This window comes from Cetorhinus maximus, chromosome 23 (assembly GCF_964194155.1).
Source record: "Cetorhinus maximus chromosome 23, sCetMax3.hap1.1, whole genome shotgun sequence".
Taxonomy (NCBI): domain Eukaryota; kingdom Metazoa; phylum Chordata; class Chondrichthyes; order Lamniformes; family Cetorhinidae; genus Cetorhinus; species Cetorhinus maximus.
Genome location: NC_135901.1, coordinates 27,577,903 through 27,600,243, shown reverse-complemented (window position 1 = coordinate 27,600,243; position 22,341 = coordinate 27,577,903). Strand labels below are relative to the sequence as shown.

The 22,341-nt window shown below is 43.2% G+C and overlaps 3 protein-coding genes and 2 long non-coding RNA genes across 8 annotated transcripts in view; 2 read left to right on the top strand and 3 right to left on the bottom strand.

The window, feature by feature from the left end:
* Positions 1-22,341, bottom strand: part of LOC144697248 (uncharacterized) — a 420,900-nt gene that overhangs the window by 283,982 nt on the left and 114,577 nt on the right. The window contains exon 1 of one of the 2 annotated variants that reach the window (XM_078569178.1): positions 11,666-11,863. The exons of the other annotated variant lie outside the window; for it this stretch is intronic. The gene's annotated coding sequence lies outside the window, so the exon portion shown is untranslated. Of the gene's footprint in view, positions 1-11,665; positions 11,864-22,341 lie in introns of those variants that run through there. 2 annotated transcript variants of the gene reach the window in all.
* The window catches only part of LOC144697079 (uncharacterized), a 280,076-nt gene that overhangs the window by 193,044 nt on the left and 64,691 nt on the right, over positions 1-22,341 (bottom strand). The gene's annotated exons all lie outside the window — the stretch shown is intronic.
* On the bottom strand, positions 7,806-11,577 carry LOC144697367 (uncharacterized). The gene has a single exon (XR_013580342.1). It is a non-coding gene; the product is annotated as an uncharacterized LOC144697367 (long non-coding RNA).
* Positions 13,061-21,634, top strand: LOC144697458 (uncharacterized). Its single transcript, XR_013580371.1, has 3 exons — positions 13,061-13,165; positions 14,997-15,041; positions 20,327-21,634. It is a non-coding gene; the product is annotated as an uncharacterized LOC144697458 (long non-coding RNA).
* Positions 15,404-20,796, top strand: LOC144698451 (uncharacterized). Its single transcript, XM_078570393.1, has 3 exons — positions 15,404-15,475; positions 15,573-15,948; positions 20,154-20,796. Exons 1-3 carry the CDS (start codon positions 15,404-15,406, stop codon positions 20,174-20,176), a joined length of 471 nt encoding a protein of 156 aa, XP_078426519.1. The 3' UTR covers positions 20,177-20,796.

Here is a 22,341-nt window from a genome sequence, read left to right as displayed (position 1 = left end):
TGACAGATGATTTTTGTAAACACCTTTTACAGGTTATGAGAAGAGGAGGATTTTCAGACTGAAATCTCAAACCAAACATTGTGTCAAGATCTGATAGAGTCATCCAATTCATTAGGACCTGAATATCATCGGGTGTTGAATCTGGAAGGAGAAATGTTTGTCTGTTCTGTCTGCTCCAAAAGGTTTTCATCATCAGTGTGACTGGGTAAAAACTGAGACACACACACACACCCGAGTGAGGGTGTTCACCTGCTCCGAGTGTGGGAAGGGATTCACTGATTCATCCAACCTGTTGACACACCGGCGAGTTCACACCAAGGAGAGGCCACTCACCTGCTCAGAGCGTGGCAGGGGTTTCAGTCATACATCCCACCTGCTGACACACCAGTGAGTTCACAAGTGATTACAGGAGTTGGATTCTGCTGTTATTGCTGCTGTTAATCACATCCAGGACTGAACCATGTTCATTCTGACAGTTGGTGAAGTGGGAGGGTTGGAGGGTTTCTTTCTGCTGGACTGGCCAGTCTCACGACTTTGCTTCCAGTGGCTGATGGTCTTTGAGCCTGGGAGTGCATATTTCCACTGAAATGATCCACAAAAGCTGATGAAAGACATTTGTTTTATCCTGGATAGTAAATAGAGTTTCTTCTACCATGGCAGGTAGATCTGAAATAAATGCATTTGTCTCTGTTCCATTGAGTCTCGAGGCTGGAGAGAGGATTTATGAGAATAAAATGAGTCATCAATTAAACGGTGCATTCTCCATGGCAATGCATCCACCAATCAGAGTTCATTTGCCAATCAATCAGCACTCTCCTCTCATGAAGTATAAATTGTTGTTCCCTTTACATTTGGTATTCTTGCGAATGTTCTGGCGAGTGCAACTTTGATGTCTCTATTTTCCGTAATTACTGTTTTAATTAACAAACAGTAACATATGACTGAATAAGTAGTGAGCCTTAACTGAGTTACAGTTAATGAATCAATAATGAATCAGTAGTTATGGTAAAAGACTGAGCTTTATTTGCTGTATAAATGTAAAATCTTAATTGCTGTATATGTTAAGAATGTGCAATGAAGATAAATGTACTGACAAGAGAGACCTTCTAGTTCTGATTGTCCTCAATATTTGAATCTGTTTGAATAAGGGATTGTATAGAATCAGATAAAGTGATAGTGAAACAGTTCTATTGTATTCCTGTCTAAGATAATGAGAGAAGGTGCTGTACATAATCGAGGATCCAATTAATTTAACTAGTAACCAAACTGACCAATTGTCATGTTACAAAAGGCCCAACTGTGATGTGAGGTAATGGTCACTTTGGGGATAAAAGTAGAGGTTCTGAAGGTCTTCCTTGCTAGCCAAGTACTGAAGACTCCCAAGGCTGAGTTCCAACTAAATTACTGTCAGAGAAGGAGCCAGACTCCCGTGGGCGAATTCCACAAGAATTACTGTCAAAGAAGGAGCCAGAGAGGGTTACACTTCTACAGACTGATCACCCACATGAAGTTGTAAAAGTCAATGTCTTAAAGTTGTGAAGTAAACATTTTTCTTTTAATAAGTTTCTTTTTAAATTTACTACCCAGAGAATTCTGCCTTTGCCTTAATTGGTTGAAGTCTTGTCCGAACCAAAGTGAATTTATTAAATGGCAAGTTGGGGGTGGCTGAAATCAATTAAATTACAGATAACAAGATCAGGTAACATCAATCTTAAATTTAAAAATGTGCATTTATATAGCGTCTTTCACAACCACAGGACGTCCCAAAGCGCTTTACAGCCAATGAAGTACTTTTGAAGGGCAGTCACTGTTGTGATGTAGGAAATGCGGCAGCCAATTTACACACAGCAAGATCCCACAACAGCAATGTGATACTGACCAGATGATCTGTTTTTAGTGATGTTGATTGATAAACATTGGCCACGACACCAGGGATAACTCCCTGCTCTTCTTCAAAATAGTGGCCATGCGAACTTTGTTGTCCACCTGAAGCAGCAGACAGGGCCCTTGGGTTAGCACCTCGTCCAAAAGACAGCAGCTCTGACAGTGCAGCACTCCCTCAGTGCTGGCACTTGGAATGTTGGATGTGATTTTTGTCCTCAAGCCCCTGGACTGGGACTTAAATCAACAACCTTCTTACTCAGAGGTGGGAGTGTGATCCACTGAGCCACAGCTGACACAATAGACAGTACAACGTTAGAAAGGGAAATTAACCCTTTATAATCCCGCTTGTTTTTCCTCCAGTGACTAAGCCAATAAAAAAAACACTGGTGTAAATAACATGTATTTGACTGACAAATGTTGAAGTGTTGGTTCAGAGCCACAGGTTTCAGATCCCCATTGATCCTCCAGCACCTTTCTGTCTCTCTATTGCTCATGTCAATGACAGCCAGGCGACGGAGCTGAGGGCTGAATTTAGCTGAGAATAACGGGGCCTGCGCCCCAGTTGGGAAACTGCCATGGGCGTCACACTGATAGAGAGACAGGAAGGTGCTGGAGGACTGACTGGGAAATGGGCCTCCAACCAATCGGGACATGGGAGGGGGTGACCGGGGCTGATGGCGACCCGACCCCAGGGGTTCAGTGCCCCTGTGTCCAAAGTGGGGGGTCATGGGAACAGGATACAGAGGAGCCGAAGAGAAACCATATGGGTCCAGAACATTGTGCACGTCTTTTTACTCTGGTTGTCTTTGATCCTCAACTAATTCTATGTTCTTTTTAACCATTTCTGTTTCATTAAAACACTTCTATCAGTAAAAATATTTGATTCTTCTGGATTTCTGCACTTTAGGGAAAGTGGGTGAGAGGGGTTGGCAGGCTCTTTAACAGAAAGTGAGTCCCTCTAAGGTAATTGGCAAAGGAGCCAGAGAGGGAGATGAGATTTTATAGAGCAGTCAGCCTGACTTCGGTAGTGGGGAAAATTCTAGAGTCCATTATAAAAGATTTAATAGCTGAGCACTTGGAAAACAGTGGCAGAATCGGACAGAGTCAGCATGGATTTATGAAAGGGAAATCATGCTTGACAAATCTACTGGAATTTTTCGAGGATGTAACCAGTAGAGTTGATGAGGGGGAGCCAGTGGATGTGGTTTATTTGGACTTTCAGAAGGCTTTCGACAAAGTCCCACATAAGAGATTAGCGTGTAAAATTAAAGCACATGGAATCGGGGGTGGTGTATTGAGGTGGGTAGAAAACTGGTTGGCAGACAGGAAACAAAGAGTAGGAATAAATAGGTCTTTTTCCGAAAGGCAGGCAGTGACTAGTGGGGTACCGCAGGGATCGGTGCTGGGACCCCAGTTATTCACAATATATATTAATGATTTAGATGAGGGAACTAAATGTAATATCTCCAAATTTGCAGATGACACAAAGCTGGGTGGGAGGGTGAGCTGTGAGGAGGATGCAAAGATGCTTCAGTGTGATTTGGACAAGCTGAGTGAGTGGGAAAATGTGTGGAATATGCAGTATAATGTGGACAAATGTGAGGTTATCCACTTTGGTAGCAAAAACAGGAAGGCAGATTATTATCTGAATGGCTATAAATTGAGAGAGGGGAATGTGCAACGAGGCCAATTCCCACTCATAAAAGGATCGAGAATGAGAGGACACAGGTTTAGTGATTTGCAAAGGAAGCAAATGCAATGTGAGAAAAAACTTTCACACAGCGAGTGGCTCGGGTCTGGAATGCACTGCCTGGAAGTGTGGTGGAGGCAGGTTCAATCGAGGCATTCGAGAGGGCATTAGACGATTATTTGAACAAAAGCAATGTGCAGGGTTACAGAGAAAAGGCAGGAGATTGGCATGAGGCGATAATGCTTATTCAGAGAGCCAGTACAGAAACAATGGGCCAAATGGCCTTCTCCTGTGCCGTAACAATTCTGTGATTCTGATTTTGTCACTGATAAATTCAATAGGGAATTCAGGAGGAAACTTTCCTTGCTCCGAGAGTGGTGAGAATTTGGAACTTGCTACCACAGGGAGCGATTGAGGTAAACAAGATAGGTCCATTGAAGAGGGACAGGATGAACACTCGAGGGAGAAAGGAATAGAAGGTTCTGCTGACAGGGGTCAGTGCAGTCGAATTGGAAGAGGCTCATGTGGAGCATAAACACCGACAAAGAGCAATTGAGCTACTGTCAGAATGAATATGGTTCATGACTGGATGACCAAGTGAATCTCTTCCCACACTCAGAGCAGGTGAATGGACACTCCCCTGGGTGACTGCATTGTTCTGTGAGCAGGTGGGCGAACTGAATGAATCCCTTTCCACACAGTGAGCATGTGAACGGCCTCTCCTCAGTGTGAAGTCGCTGATGGGTCAGTCAGCTGATAGAACCTGTAAACCACTTCCCACATGAAGCGGGTGAATGGCCTCTCCCTCTCCTCAGTGTGAAGTCGCTGATGGGTCAGTCAGCTGATAGAATCTGTAAACCACTTCCCACATGGGGCGGGTGAATGGCCTCTCCCTCTCCTCAGTGTGAAGTCGCTGATGGGTCAGTCAGCTGATAGAACCTGTAAACCACTTCCCACATGGAGCGGGTGAATGGCCTCTCCCTCTCCTCAGTGTGAAATCGCTGATGGGTCAGTCAACTGATAGAACTTGTAACACACTTCCCACACTTCTCTCTCTCTCTCTCTCTTAAAGACATTTACATCCTTTGCTCCCTCAGCTTGACACATTTATTTGTCTGGCTAAAAGGATAGTCTCTTTCCTAATGTTCACAATTAAAGGGCTGGTTTCCCCAGGAGATGGCTGACATTTAAGGGGACAGTAAATTAATACAGGACAGAGATATGTCTAGTGTTATATGGCACATATTAGGTATATTGTTTAAGATTCTGTAATAAAGTTAACTGATCATCATTTCTAGTCTTCTAGTACTCTAGCTATGTTATATATTTCCAATCGTAGAGTCATTATGGCACAGAAGGAATCCATTCGGCAACTCTGGTCCTTGCAAACTCTCTGTAAAGCAATCCAAAAAGTCCCATCCCTCTCTATATCTCCATAGCCCTGCACATTTGTTACTTTCAAGTGTCCATCCAATTTCATTTTGAAATGATTGATTGTCTCTGCTTCCACCACCCTCATCATCATCGAATTCCAGATCATGATCACCTCGACTAAAACAAAGTTTTTCCTCAGATTCTTCCATTGCCTCTGATCAGTAAATATACTTAGATGTAAATTTTCAGCTTTCGGACCGGAAGGAGTGAGCATGGATCTGTTGATAAGCATGAATCAGCATCTTAAGGGGAATTATGAGGGTGTATATCAGGCACAAGAGTGTGAGAATGGAGCGAGAGTTGCAGGGCAGAGATTTATAGCTTTTGGGGAACGAGAGAGGAAAGGGTGTTCCACAGCAACTAGAATTGTTTGTTCTGAATTTATATTCAGTGCTGACAGTGATGACTTTTGTAAACTCCTTTTACAGGATGATGGAAGAGGAGGATTTCTCAAAAATCTCAAACCAAACGTCATATCAAGATCTCACAGAGTCACTCACTTCATTGGTACCTGAATATCGTCAGCCTTTGAATCCAGAAGGAGAAATGTTTGCTTGTTCTGTCTGCTTCAGAAGGTTTTAAAATCAACGTGATTGGAAAAGCACCGAGATACACACACCCGAGCAAGTGTGTTCCTGCGCACTGACTGTGGAAGGAGCTTTAACCAGTTACACAGACTGAAAAACGTTGGACCATTCACAGCGGGGAGACCATACACATGTTCCATGTGTGGACGAGGCTTCAACTGATAATCAAACCTGGAGAGACACAAGGACACCCAAACCATGGAGAAACCGTGGAAATATGGGGACTGTGGGAAGGGATTTCGTACCCCATCTGCGCTTGAAATTCATCGACGGGTTCACTCCGGGGAGAGGCCGTTCACCTGCTCTGAGTGTGGGAAGGGATTCACTCACTCATCCCACCTGGTTGCACACCAGCGAGTTCACAGTGGGGATCAGCCATTCACCTGCTCCGTATGTGGCAAGGGATTCAGTAGATCATCCACCCTGCAGAACCACTGCGTAGTTCACACTGGGGAGAGGCCATTCACCTGCTCCGTGTGTGGGAAGGGTTTCATTTGTTCATCCAATCTGCTGACACACCAACGCATTCACACTAGAGAGAGGCCGTTCTCCTGCTCGGAGTGTGGGAAGCGATTCCCTAATTCAACCAACCTGTGGAAGCACCGGAGAGTTCACAGTGGGGAGAGGCTGTTCACCTGCTCCGTGTATGGGAAAGGATTCACTCAATCCTCCAACCTGCTGAGACACCAGCAAGTTCACACTGGGGAGAAACTTTTCAGCTGTTCTGAGTGTGAGAAGGAATTCGCTGATTCGTCCAGCCTGCAGAAGCATCACCGAGTTCACACAGAGGAGAGAGGCTATTCACCTGCTCCTTGTTCATCTGAACTGCTGAGACACCATGGCAGTCACACCGATTAGAGACCTTTTAGATGCTCTGACGCTGGGTGTTAATTGTTTCAATTGAGGTTAAGTGTATAAAGGTGGAGGGCATTGATTGGATGGCTATGTGAGCGCCTATAAAGAGTCACTTACTGAATAAATAAAAACCAGGTAAAGATTGACTCCAGTTTCTTCCTTCACAATAAGGCTGACAGGATTATAACATGGTAACAGAGAATGCTTGTCTAATGGTGAAGGATTGAAGCTCACTGGCATTGTCAGTTCCTAACAAAAGTAAAATCAGAAGCAAAGTATTTAGTGAGCTGGATGCCCGTCAGTTGGATACTGATGGAGGTTTGGATCTTCCTCCTCTTGGTTCATTGATGAGATTTACAAGAAAGACGATTAACTCCTGTCCCAGGCATCATTTGCCAATGTGATTTCACCAATCCACATGTAGATTAAAGTCATCCATGACTAATGCTGTCCCTTTCTTACATGCCCCATTTATTTATTCCTGTACACCCTGTCCTACCATGTAACTACTGCTAGGAGGCCTAAAACTACTCCCACAAGTGACCCATTACCTTTACTATTTCTTATCTTTACCCAAACTGATTCGACATCTTGCTGTGTCGAGCCAAGGCCACCTGACTGTACCAATGTCATCCTTAATTAACAGAGCTACCCCACCACCTTTTCCTAGGTTCCTATCTTTTTGAAATATCAAATACCCTTCAATATGTAGGTCCCACCCTTGGTCACCCTGCAACCATGTTTTGTAATGGTTATCAAGTCATAGATATTCAATTCTATCCGTGCTAACAATTCATCAATTTTGTTAGGAACTCTGCACGCATTCAGATACAGAGATTTTAACTCTGCCTTTTTACCATTTTTGCACTCTCTGGTCCTACCTGCTGGTGCACTCTAAAGTTTGTACTCTCTGTCCCTTCCTGCCACACTCTGGTTATCATTATCCAAATCACTACTTTGCTCTGTTACCTCATTATTTCCCTTTGATTTACCACATCTCCTCTTGCATGATCCCTTGCCCCCACTATTTAGTTTAAAGCCCTCTCAACCACCCTCGTTCTAAGACTCCCCAGAACACTGGTCCCAGCACAGTTCAGGTGAAGACCGTCCCAACGGTACAGCTCCCGCTTTCCCCAATACTGGTGTCAGTGCCCCATGAATGGAAACCCATTTCTCCCACACCGGTCTTTGACCCATGCATTGTTATGGCACGGCTGATGGTAAATGCTGAGCTGCCCAAATCCCAATGGGAAACTTGAAACAGCTGCCAAAATGGTTTTTACAATATGGATATTATGAGGAGAGGTTCTGAAATCAGGAAATAATGGCCCTGACTATTTGTGATGATTTTATAGTAAAGTAAACATTTATTAAAAGAATAAAAAGAGTACAATTACACTTAAATACAAGAAGAGCTTCACACAGTAAACTGTACTTTAAAACAGTTCCATAAATCTTGACTTAACTACCCTCAGAGCTAACCTTCCCATTTTCTGTTCAGCAATTATCCTTATAGGTTCTAAAATCTATAGGGTTCCAGTAATTTTTACCATACAGTGCTTTTTCCTTGGAGTGTCTTCTCAGGCTGGCAGCAACTAGAACTTCCATTCTGGCCTTGTTCACATTGTTTTCTGGGAGATCTGACCAGCGATCCTGCTGTCTTCTGGGAGATCTGACCAGCTATCCTGCTGTCTTCTGGGAGATCTCAGCAGCTACCCCCTCACATAGGCTTCAGTATTTCCATAAATGTTTTCCTTCCCTTTGATCTCTCTATTGTCTCAACCAGTCTCTTCAGAAATGCTTTCTTCCCAGAACTGATTACACTCGTTCTTTACTTTAGTTCTTAGACTTGTAAAAACAAACTTACTGTATCTTTACCTTCCTTACACCTTTTTCAACCTGGATATATCCCATTTGAACTAAAACAACTTAATTCAATATTACAACTTAATTCAACATTCAGTATGGTGGCATAGTGGTATTGTGACTGGACAGGTATTCTACAGACCCAGGGTAATGCTCTGGGGACCCGGGTTCAAATCCCACCATGGCAGATGGTGAAATGTGAACTCAGTAAAAATCTGGAATTAAAAGTCTGATGATGATCATGAAGCCATTGTCAATTGTTGTAAAAACCCACCTGGTTCACTAATGTCCTTTAGGGAAGGAAATCTGCCATCCTTACCTGGTCTGGCCTACCTGTGACTCCGGACCCACAGCGATGTGGTTGACTCTTAAATGCCCTCTGAGCAAGGGTAAAGACTGTCCTAGCCAGTGACGTCCACATCCCATGAACAAATTTTTTAAAAATTGCTTTATGTAAAACAATATTGCTTTATTATCTTTTTTTATGTAAAACTCTGATTGAATTTCCTCTTGATTCATTAACATATCAAAACCACTTCTTACTGTTGGCTTTAGTCACTCCAGCTCTTAATCCAATTACCATATTGACACCCCCAACAGCCCGTTTTCTCATTTATAATAAACATGACACGGTTATTAGCAGAAGAAAAATATTACAATTCCTTGTTTTCTTGACAGCATTCATCTCTCTAATCTTATTGATCCTACGTCAATTTGCTGGTCACTCAGGTAATACACAGAGATTATTACATCATTACTATTATAATATTATTATTCCACTATTAAAATGGAGAGAGATTGCAGAACTCTGAGGTACAGAGGGATCTGGGTGTCCTAGTACATGAATCACAACAAGTTAATCTGCAGGTACAGCAAGCGATTTGGAAGGCAAGTGGAATGTTGGTGTTTATTGCGAGGGGAATGGAAAATAAAAGCAGGGAAGTTTTACTGCAGCTGTATAGGGCCTTGGTGAGACCACATCTGGAACACGGTGTACAGTTTTGGTCTCCTTATTTGAAAACAAAATAATTTTTGTTAGAATTAGTACAGAATAGGTTTACTTGACTCATTCCTGGGCTGAGGGGCTTATCTTATGGAGAAAGGTTGGGTCGGGCTGACACCCATTGGAGTTTAGAAGAATGAGAGGTGATCTTAGTGAAACATATAAGATCCTGAGGGGTTTTGATAGGGTAGATACCACAAGGATGTTCCCACTTGTGGGAGAGACTAGAGCCAGCGTACACAGTTTAAGAATAAGAGATCCACCATTTAAGATTGGGATGAGGAGAATTTTTTTCTCACAGAGGGTGGATAGTATGTGGAATTCTCTTCCCCAGAAATCAGTGGAGGCTGGGTCATTGAATTTATTCCAGGCAGAGTTAGGCAGATTTTTGATAGGAAAGGAAGTCAAGTGTTAAGGAGGGGGAGGCAGGAAAGTGGAGTTCAGACCACAACCAGATCAGCCATGATCTTATTGAATGGCGGAGCAGGCTCAAAGGGCTGAATGGCCTACTCCTGCTTCAAAGTCACACGTCCCTATGATCTAGTGGATGCCAATGAAGGATAGTTGGTCTTTGACAGGTTTCGAATGAGGGTGAAAGCATCTTTAGCAGATCTGGATATCACAACAAGAGACAGGATTCGAACTAATAGGTGAATGAACCCCAGGAATGACCAGGGAACAATTAACAGGTGTTTCAGGTCTGACTCAAAGTATCATTATGTGATGAACTGCCCAAAGTGGAAAATCAGGGTCTTCGAAGTGACACATGACACCGAGAATTCTGAGGCTGAAGATGTTGATCACGCTGAAGGAATTGTACTAGTCACAAGGAGCTTTGGTCCAGTGATGAGTGTGTTAGTCACAGACTCATTCAACTGTGCTGTGTTAGATAGTGGCTGCACCTCGACAGTATGTGGATCAGATTGGTGAACATGTTACCCAGATTCACCTCATAGTGAGGATTAACACAAGGTTAAGGAGTGTGAAAGTTCTACTTGTTTAGGTTTGGTGATGTCAGTATGTTGTAGTCACAAAAATGTCACTAAATAGCTGGAGTCAGCCACTTTATCAATGTTGGCTGTTAGACTTCACCTCGATAACACATTTGTGTAATTAATAAGGCTTATGTTACCAAATGGTACTGTATGTAAGCTTAATGATGAAAAGGCTTCCATTGCCTGTCCCTTTAAGTTCCAGATACTGTAATGTCGCTTTAAAAAAAACTGGTGTTCGGGTCAGGAAGGGGTCAGAGCACCAGGTGTTCCAGGACACCCTGTTTTGATACAAGTTATAGTTCACAGTTAGAAAGGGCTCCAAGCTGATTGGTTCAATTTGTTGTGGGGAAGCTAGGAAGCTTTTCCAATTCATTCCAGATTTTTATTGATTGAATTCAAATTGCACCATCTGCCATGGTGAGATTCGAACCCACAACCCCAGAGCATTACCCTGTGTCTCTGGATTACTAGTCCAGTGACAATACCACTAAGCCACTGCCTCCGCATTCCTTAAATTGTCTGTCTAGCATCATAACTTTTAATGTAGTTTCCCAATCTACCACAAGCAGCTTAGACTGGTACCTTTGTCGTTTCCTTCTGTGAGAAACACCCGGATAAATTAAACAAAAGAACCTTCCAACCAGCACAGTCCATCTCCATGGCAACCTGGCATGTTCTGGGGAGTTCCAAACAGTTTCAAACTAAATATCTTTTCCATTCCAAACACCCTTTCATTCTGTAATTCATATGAAATATGAAACTAGATATTCACAACACGTCTCAAAGAGCATCAGCCCATTGGGAGCAAAACCGTGAGACCGGCCAGTCTAGCAGAAAGAAACCCTCCAACCGTCCCACTTCAAGTGTCAGAATGAACATGGTTCAGTCCTGGATGTGATTAACAGCAGCAGTAACAGCAGATTCCAAAATCTGTGATCAGTTGAAAAGTTTCTGGTGTCTCCGCAGGCTGGATGACTCAGTGAATCTCTTCCCACACACAAAGCAGATGAACGGCCTCTCCCCAGTGTGAACTCGCTTGTGTGACAGCAGGTTCGATGACTGAGCAAATCCCTTTCCACACACACAGCAGATGAACGGCTTCTCCCCAGTGTGAATGCGTCGATGGGTGTCCAGCTTCGAGGGGGATGTGAACCCCTTTCCACAGTCCCCACATTTCCACGGTTTCTCCATGGTGCGGATGTCCTTGTGTCTCTCCAGGTTCGATGTTCAGCTGAAGTTTCGTTCACACAGAGAACATGTGTACGGTTTCTTTCTGTGGTAAATATTGATTTTTTTTTCAGACTGTGGAACTGATTAAAGCTCTTTCCCACAGTTAGTGCATTGAAAACACCCTCACTTGGGTGTGTGTGTCTCGGTGCTTTTCCAATCACACCAATGTTTGAAATTTTATGAAGCAGACAAAACAGACAAACATTTCTCCCAGAGTCAAAGGCCGATGATATTCAGGTCTTGATTAATTGAGTGACTCTGTCAGATCTTGATGTGAAGTTTGGTTTGAGATTTGTGTGTGTAAATCCTCCCCTTCTAATAGCCTGTAACAGGAATTTACAAAAGTCATCACTGTCAGTACAGAAATTCAGAACAGACAATTCTAGTTTCTATGGAACATTCTTTCCTCTCTCATTCCCCAAAAGCTGCAAATCCTCATCCCACACAGTCTGCCTCTATTCTCACTTTGCTGTACCTAATATACACCCTCCCAATTCTCCTGAAGGGGCTGATTCATGCTGATTTACAGATGCAATTCATTACTTCCTGTCCAAAATGTGAAAATCTTCATTTAAGTATATTTCCTGATCGGAGAGACAGGGAGAATCTGAAGAAGAATCTTTTTTAGGCAGTGATTGTACATGACCTGGAACTCGCTGCATATGAAGGTGGTAGAAGTGGAGACGATTCACGATTTAAAAATGAAATTGAATGGGCACTTGAACAAAATACAATTGCAGGGGAATGGGGATAGAAAGGGGGAATGGGACTGACTGGGTTGCTCTACAGAGAGTCAACATGGATTCGAGTTGCCAAATGGGCTCCTTCGGTTCTGTAATGACAATCTCTGTTGCTAAAGAACCATAAAGAATATACACTCGACAAATCTCTGTTCTACATTAATTTACTGTCCCCTTAAATGTCAACAATCACCCCTTTAATTGTGAACATTAGGAAAGAGACCATCCTTTTAGCCAGACAAATATATGTGTCAAGCTGAGGGAGCAAAGGATGTCAATGTCTTTAAGAGAGAGGGAGAGAGACCTGGACCAACCTTTCCAGAGTCTGCACCCTCCCTGGATTCAAATCCTTTCCCTTCAGTTCCTGCAAGTCAACAATTTGCCCCCAGGATGAGAAAAGAAATGGAAAGGGGGAAACATTGATTTCCTCACAGATGTTGCCCAGAGGAGGAAGTTTTAGGCTGAAGCTCATTGTCCAACTTCCGCATTGTGACGTCCACAATGGCACCCTGCCTGAATCAGCCAATAGGAATCACTCTGCTCCGCGGTGACGTCCTCGGGTTCCAGTCTGCAGGCCAGGCGCGCGGACACGGGAGCCCCGCTCGCACTCATTATTCCCCCTCCCCCTCCTCGAGCCAAGGTTTCCAGGAATCGGCTGACGGCTCCGGCTAGAGCGAAAAGCCGCTCGGAGAACTCGACAGAGGGGAAGCTGCGCATGTGCGGGGGAGAGGCCGCCCATCCCGTCATGTTGAGGGACTGACCAATGAGAAGAATTGGAGGACCGGAAGGACTCTGGTCCTCCAGGCAATCAGAGCGCGGGCTTTGTGTGAATGAAGATTGAGCTTCACACAGACTAAAACTTCCTCCTGTGTCCAACATCTGTGAGTAAAACACTTTCTTTTCTCCCCCTTTCCATTTCTTTTCTCATCCTGGGGGGAAATTGTTGACTTGCAGGAACTGAAGAGAAAGGAAGTGAATCCAGGGAGGGTGCAGACTCTGGAAAGGTTGGCCCAGGTCTCTCTCTCTCTTAAAGACATTGACATCCTTTGCTCCCTCAGCCTGACACATTTATTTGTCTGGCTAAAAGGATGGTCTCTTTCCTAATGTTCACAATTAAAGGGGTGGTTTCCCCAGGAGATGGCTGACATTTAAGTGGGCAGGAAATTAATATAGGACAGACATATGTCTGGTGTTGTTATATGGTACATATTAGACTTGATAATTATGGTTCAGGAATAAAGTATATTTATTTTTATTTCTAGTCTTGTAATATAGTACTGTAGCTACGTTATTTATTTCAGTCCTAGAGTCATTTCAGCACAGATCGAGCCCATTCGGTAAGTCGAGTACATGCTAACTCTCTGTCGAGCAATCCAGTCTGCCCCATTACCCCTCCATATCCCCGTTCCCCTGCAAGTTTATTTCCTTCAAGTGATCAACCAATTTTATTTTGAAATTATTGATTGTCTCCGCTTCCAACATCCTCAGAGTCGACGAGTTCTAGGACATGAGCACCTGCTGCCGAAATAAAGCCCTTCCTTATATCCCACCTATATCTCTGTTCAAATAATCCTGTACTGTCTATTACACTTGGCCCATTACTATAGGCGTAGACATATTTTTAAGACTAGCAGCCTGGTTGATGATTTTCAATGCTGCAAAGATTATTGGTGGGCCACAATCATGGAAAAGTCTTAGATACCAGCAAAGCATCATGAACAAAAATAAAAACTCGAGTATGACCGACAACTAGCAAGAAATATAAAGGCAGAGAAGGTTCACTCGGCTGCTTCCTGGGATGAAGGGATTGTCTTATGAGGAAACATTGAGCAGGTTGGGCCTCTACAAATTGGAGTTGAGAAGAATCTTTTTGAAACATATTGGATTCTGAGGCAGCTTGACAGGGTAGATGCTGAGAGGATGTTTCCACTCATGGGGGATTATAGAAATAGGGACACAGTTTAAAAATAAGGTGTCTCCCATTGAAGCCGGGGATGAGGAGGAATTTTGTTCCTCAGAGGGCCGTTTCCCACACTCAGAACAGGGGAATGGCCTCTCGCTGGAGCGAACTCGCTGGTGTCTCAGCATGTTGGAATTCTCTTCCGCAGGGACCATTGGAGGCTGGCTCATTGAATATATTCAAGGACGAGTTAGACAGATTTTTGATTTACAACGGGGCTGAGGTTATGTGGGGCAGGCAGGAAAATGGAGCGAAAGTGAAGATGAGGAGGAATTTCCTCACTCAGAGGGTGGTGAAGCTTTGGAATTTTCAACCCCAGAGGACTGTGGAGGCTCAGTCATTAAATAAATTCAAGACAGATATTGATAGGTTTTCGACAGTGAAGATATTGAGGGATATTGGGAATTGTGTGGGAAACTGGTGCTGAGGTAGATCAGCCATAATCTCATTGAATGTCCAAGCGGGCTCGATGGGCCGAATGGCCTCATACTGCTCCTATTTCTTATGATCTCTGTGTCCTGACTGGAAGTGGTGAGCGTGGATCTGTCGATCAACATGAACCTTCAGAAGAATTGGGAGGGTGTATATTAGGTACAGCAGAGTGAGAATGCAGAGAGAGAGAGAGAGTGTGATGGAGTTTTACAGCTTTTGGGGAACGAGACAGTAAAGAATGTCCCATAGAAACTAGAATTGCCTGTTCTGAATTTCTATCCTGTACTGATCGTGATGACAATTGTGAATTATTTTTACAGGATATCAGCAGGGGAGGATTTACAGACAGAAATCTGAAATCAAAGGTTAGGTTCTCACAGAGTCACTCAATTCATTGGGACCTGAATATCATCAGCTTTTGAATCTAGAAGGAGAAATGTTTCTCTGTTCTGTCTGCCTTAAAAGATTTTAACGTCAGTGTGACTAGAAAAGGACCGACACACACACCCGAGTGAGAGTGTTCCAGTGCACTGACTGTGGAAAGAGTTTTAATCAGTCACACAGACTGAAAAAACATCGCACCATTCACAAGTTGTGTGTGTGGACGAGGCTTCAACTGATCGTCAAACCTGGAGAGACACAAGGGCACGTGCACCATGGCGAAACCGTGGAAATGTGGGGACTGTGGGAAGGGATTCAAAGCCCCGTCTGAGCTGGAAACTCATCGATGCAGTCACACCGGGGAGAGGCAGTTCACCTGCCCTTTGTGTGGGAAGGGTTTTGCTCGGTTATCCAACCTGTAGACACACCAGCGAGTTCACAGCAGGGAGAAGCCGTTCACCTGCGCTGAGTGTGGGAAGGGATTCGGTCAGTTATTTAGACTGCAATCACACCAGCGAGTTCACACCGGGGAGAGACTGTTCACCTGCTCTGAGTGTGGGAAGGAATTCAGTCAGTTATTTAGACTACAGTCACACCAGCGAGTTCACACCAGGGAGAGGCCGTATAGCTGCTCTGAATGTGGGAAGGGATTCACTCGGTCATCCAACCTGCTGAGACACCAGCGATTTCACATTGGGGAGAGGCCGTTCACCTGCTCTGCATGTGCAAAGAGATTCACTCAGTTATCCCACCTGCAGAGACACCAGCAGGTTCACACTAGGGAGAGGCCGTTCACATGCTCTGCATGTGCGAAGGGATTCACTCAGTTATCCCATCTACGGACACAACAGCGAGTTCACACTGGGGAGAGGCTGTTCACCTGCTCTGAATGTGAGAAGCGATTTACTCAGTTATCCCATCTGCGGACACACCAGCGGGTTCACACTAGGGAGAGGCTGTTCAACTGCTCTGAATGTGGGAAGGGCTTCACTCAGCTATCCCATCTGCAGACACACCAGCGACTTCACACTGGGGAGAGGCCATTCACCTGCTCTCAGTGTGGGAAGGGATTTATTCAGTCATCCCACCTGCTGAGACATCAGCAAGTTCACACCGGGAGGAGGCTGTTCACCTGCTCTCAGTGTGGGAAGGGTTTCACTCAGTCATCCCACCTTCTGAGACACCAGCGGGTTCACAAGTGGTTCCAGGGGTTGGATTCTGCTGTTATTGTTGCTGTTAATCACATTCAGGACTGAACCATGTTCATTCTGACAGTTGATGAATTGGGAACATTGGAGGGTTTCTTTCTGCTGGACTGGCCGGTCTCATGACTTTGCCCCAGTGGCTGATGCTCTTTGAGACTTGTTGCGAATATCTAGCTTCATATTTCACAGGGATCACAGAATGAAAGGGTGTTTGGAATGGAAAAGATATTTAGTTTGCAATCCTGTTTGGAACCCCCCCAAAGCATGCCAGGTTGCCATGGAGATGGGCTGTGCTGGTTAGATGGTTCTTCTGTATAATTTATCTGGGCGTTTCTCACAGAAGAAAACTCTGATAGTTTGAGGGTCAAGTTGACTGTGGTAGATTGAGAAACCACATGAAAATTTATGATGGTAGACAGGCAATAGGAATTGAAGGAATTATTATATCTTTTCAACAAATATAGATTCCTTTAAAGAATAAAAATCCAACAGGAAAAGTGATGCAACCGTGGATAACAGAAAAGATAAAGATTGCATTAGATCAAAGGAAGAGGCTCATAAAGTGGCCAAAAAAATAATAAGCCTGAGGATTGGAGCTTTTTTAGAATTCAGGAAATGAGGACCAAGAAACTGATGAAGAAAGAGAAAATCGAACATGAGAGCAAACTGGCGAGAAACATAAAAAGCAACTGTAAAAGCTTCTATAGGTATGTGAAAAGGATAAGATTAGCAAAGAGAAATGTGGGTCCATTCCAGGCAGAGACAGGAGAATTTGTAAAGGGGAATAAGGAACTGGCAGAGAAACTAAACAACGTGTGTCCTCACAGAGGAAGATACAGAAATCGTCCCCAAAATGCTAGAGAATCAAGGGACTAGTGAGCATGGGGAATTGATAGAGATTAGTATTGGTAAAAAAGTAGTACTGGAGAAATGAATGGCGTTGAAAGTTGTTAAATCCTCTGGACCTGGTGATCTACATCCCAGAGTGTTGAAGGAGGTGGCTGTAGAGATAGTGGATGCATTGGTGATCATCTACCAAAGTTTTATAGATTCTGGAATGGTTCCTGCAAATTGGAAGGTGGCAAATGTCACCCACTATTTAAGGAGGGAGAGAGAAAACAGGAAACTACAGACCTGTTAGCCTGGCATCAGTAGAAAGGAAAATGCTTGAATCCATTATAAAGAATGTGATAACGTAGGAACATACGAATTAGGAGCAGCAGTAGGCCACTCGGCCCCTCGAGCCTGCTCTGCCATTCGATAAGTTCCTGGCTGATCTGATTGTAACCTCAGCTCCACATTCCCACCTACCCCCCGATAACCTTTTACTTCTTGCTTATCAAAAACCTGCCTCAAAAATATTCAAAGACTTTGCTTCCCCCACCCTTTGAGGAAAAGAGATCCAAAGACTCTCTACCTTCTGAGAGAAAAAAGTTCTCCTCTGTCTTAAAGAGGCAACTCATTACTTTTAAACCGTGACCCCAATTTCCAGATTCTCCCATGAGACATCCTCTTCACATCCACCCTGTCGAGGCCCCTCAGGATCTTATATGTTTCAATCAAGCCACCTCTTACTCTTCTAAACTCCAGCAGATACAAGCCCAGCCTGTCCAACCTTTCCTCATAAGACAACCTGCCCATTCCAGGTATTAGTCTAGTAAACCTTCTCTGAACTGCTTCCAATACATTTACATCCTTACTTAAATAAGGAGACCAATACTCCAGATGTGGTCTCACCAATGCCCTGTATAACTGAAGCATAACCTCCCTACTTCTATCAGTAACATTCTTTTAGCTTTCCTAATGACTTACTGTACCTGCATCATAAACTTTTGCGATGCATGCACAAGGACACCCAGATCCCTCTGCATCTCAGAGCTCTGCAATCTCGCTCTCTATGTATAATATGCTTATTTTTTATTCTTCCTGCCAAAGTGGATATACTCAATTTGCCTGATCTTTCCCCGCTCACTTACCCCACTCACTTTACCTGTCAATATCCCTTTGTAGTCTCCTTATGTCCTCTTCACAACTTAATTTACTACTTATCTTAGTGTCATCTGCAAATTTAGCAACCATACCTTCGGTCCCTTCGTCCAAGTCATTTCTATAAATAGTAAAAAGTTGAAGCCCCAGAACTGATCCCTGTGGCACACCACTTGTCACATTTTGCCAATCAGAAAATGGCCCATTTATGCCTACCATGTTTCCTGTTAGCTGACCAATCTTCTATCCGTGCCAATATCTTACCCCCTACAGCATAAACTCTTATTTCCTGTAATAACCCTTGATGTGGCACCTTATCAAATGCTTTCTGGAAATCTAAGAATAGTATTCCACTGGTTCCCCTTTATCCACAGCAGATGTTACTTCTTCAAAGAACTCCAATCAATTGGTTAAACATGATTTCCCTCTCACAAAGCCATGTTGACTCTCCCTATGACAGATGTTAAGCTAACTGGCCTGTAGTTTCCAGTTTCCTGTCTGCCTGCCTTTTTGAATGAAGGAGTTACATTCACCATTTTCCAATCTAATCTTCCCCGAATCTAGGAAATTTTGGAAAATTAAAACCAATGCATCAATTATCTCACTGGCCACTTCTTTTAAGACCCTAGGATGAAGTCCACCAGGACCTGGGTTCTTGTCAGCCTGCAGCTCCAACTATTTGCTCAGTACCACTTCTGTGGTGATTGTAATTTTCTTGAATTCCACCCTCCTTTCCATTTCCTGATTTACAGCTATTTCTGGGTTGTTAATTGTATCCCCTATAGTGAAGACCGATGCAAAATACCTGTTCAATTCATCTGCCATCTCCTTATTTTCCATTATTAATTCTCCAGACTCACTTTCTATAAGACCAACGTTCACTTTGTTAACTCTTCTTTTTTAAACATCTATAGAAACTCTTACTATCTGTTTTTCTATTTCCAGCTAGCTTTCTCTCATACTCTAATTTTTCCCTCCTTATCAATCTTACGGTCGGTCTTTGCTGTTTTTATATTCTGTCCAGTCTTCCTACCTGCCAGCCCTTTTCGCTTTAAGTTTGATGCTATCTTTAACTTTTATCTTTAACCACGGATGGTGCGTCCTCCCCTTGGAAATTTTCTTTCTTGTTGGAATGTATCTATTCTGTATATCTTGAAATATCCCCTTAAATGTCTGCCACTGCATCTTTATTGATGCATCCCATAACCTAATTTGTCAGTTCACTTTAATTATCTCTGCTTTCATGCCCTCATAACTGCCCTTCTTTAAGTTTAAAATACTAATCTTGGACCCACTCTTCTCTCCCTCAAATTGAAGATAACATTTAATCATACTGTGATTGCTGCTACCTAGGGGCGCCTTCACTATGTCGTCATTAATTAATCTTATCTCATTGCACAATATCAGGTCTAATATAGCCTGCTGTCTGGCTCAAGAACGTGCTGTTCTAAGAAACTATCCTGAAAATGTTCTATGAACTCCCCATCTAGGCTACCTTGGCCAGTCTGGTTTTTCCAGTGTATACGTAGATTAAAATCCCCCATATTTATCACTGTAACGTCTGACAAGCTCCTATTATTTCTTCCTTTATACTTCATCCTACCATGTGGTTACTGCTAGGGGGCCTGTACACCACTCCCACAAGTGACTTCTTGCCTTTATCATTTCTGATCTCTACCCAAACTGCTTCTACATCCTGGTTTCCTGAACTTGGGTCATCCCTCTCTATTGCGGTAATGCCACCATTAATTAACAGTGCCACCCTTTACATTTTCCTAGCTTTCTGTCCCTACTTGATGTCATGCATCCTTGTATCAGTTTGTCTGTTAGTCTCCAAAGTCCAGGGAGGTATTTAAATGTCAGATTTGTAAACGGCTACACTTTAATTGTCTATTTAATTTCCAGATAGAATGATGTTGGGAGTCTGAAAGATAACTAATTGGCATTTCTACCTGGATACAAGGCCCATGTGATTCACATTGCCATGGAGATGGGCTTTGATTGGAGAAGGATGCATAGAGAGCCATTGTAGGATTGGGTTGTAAAGTTCTTCTAAAAGGCTTCTCTGAATTTCACAGACAGATCAATCTGCCAGGATCCAAGAGAGAGAGAGAGAGCTGATAGAGGCGGCAAGTCTCTTTCAACACACGCGAATGTGGATGGGACCTTGTGCTCAGATTGAAAAGACCAAATTCACGAGGATTTAAAATGAGACTGGAAGATTCGCCTTGCTTGAGTTCGAGGGAGAACCCAGGAGACCCTTCACTGTGAAAGACAGTTCTGGGGTTTAAGGTTGCCAGACTGGGAAAGGAAAAGAATGGAAGTAAACCCTCAGGAGCAAAGAATCACTCTGGACAGGTTCCATGATAATTGAGTGTGTACTTCAGGAACAGAGTAAAGTATAACCTTGGAGTGGAATTTTTGATTATGTTAAAAGTCAAAGAGCAAAATTCTCTTTGATAATTTAAGGTATACCTTGCCCACAAAAATGGTGTTTAGCTAATGTTGCTTCTAGTTTGTTTGTTGCAGTAAAAGTCATAAAACTTGATATCTTGTTTTGTGATCCTTTTTGATCCTTTAATTTGTTCACTGACAATTTGAATTTCTTTTTACAATTTACCGGTCTTTACAGAGATCCTAATATTTGGTTTAGAGCCACAAGTTTCAACTTCCCATTTGAGCCTCCGGCACCTTTCTGTTACTCTATTTCTCGTGCCAATTACAACCAGGCAACGGAGCTGAGGGCTGAATTTAGGTGAGAATAACGGGGCCTGCAACCCAGTTGGTAAACTGCTCCAAAAAATTTGCTCAGTAGCACTTTTGTAGTGATTGTAATTTTCTTGAATTCCACCCTCCTTTCCATTTCCTGACTTACAGCTATTTCTGGGTTGTTAATTGTATCCCCTATAGTGAAGACCAATGCAAAGTAACTGTTCAATTCATCTGCTATCTCCTTATTTTCCATTATTAATTCTCCAGACTCACTTTCTATAAGACCAACGCTCACTTTGTTAACTCTTCTCTTTTTTAAACATCTATAGAAACTCTTACTATCTGTTTTTCTATTTCCAGCTAGCTTTCTCTCATGGGCGTTGCACTAATAGAAAGACAGGAAGGTGCTGGAGGACTGACTGGGAAATGGGCTTCCAACCAATCGTGGCGCAGAAGGGGGCGACTGGGGCTGATGGTGACTTGACTCCTGGGGTTCAGTGCCCCTGTGTCCAAAGCAGGGAGCATGGGAACAGGGTACAGAGGAGCCAAAGAGAAACCATTTGGGTCCAGAACATTGTGCACATCCTTTTACTCTGGTTGTCTCTGACCCTCATGTAATTTTGTGTGTTTTAACCATGTTCTGTTTCATTAATAAACTTTTATCAGTAAGAATATTTTATTTCCTGATAAAATTTATTCACTTTAGGGAAAGTTGGTGAGAGGGGTTGAGAGGCTCTTTAACAGAAAGTGAGTCCCTCTAAAGTCATTGGCAAATGAGACAGAAGGTGGGATGAGATTTTATTTTTTTGTTGACACACAATCTTAGAAAATGGGGATCAGGGAGCCCATCGTGATTTACTAATTTATCGAAGTTCTTTGAGGAAGTAACAAGAAATGTGGATAAAAGGGAACCTGTAGATATGGTTAACTTAGATTTCCAGAAGGCATTTCACAAGGTGTCACAGCAAAGGTTACTACACAAAGTAAGAGCTCGTCGTGGAGGCGGTAACATATTAGCATGGGTAGAGGATTGGTTAGCAAACAGGAAACAGAGAGTAGGCATAAATGGGTCATTTTCAGGTTGGTAAGATGTGACAAGTGGAGTGCCACAGGAGATCAGTGCTGGGCCCTCAACCATTTACAATTTGCTGATGACACAGAGATTGATAGGAAAGTAATTTGTGAAGCGGACGCAAGGAGTCTGCAAAGGGATATAGAAGGTTCAGTGAGGGGGCAAAAATTTGGCAGATGGAGTATTATGTGGGAAAATGTGAACTTGTCCACCTTGGCAGGAACAATAAAAAAAAAGCATATTAAAATGCAATGAGATTGCAGAACTCTGAGATACAGAGGGACCTGGGTGTCCTGGTACATGAATCAC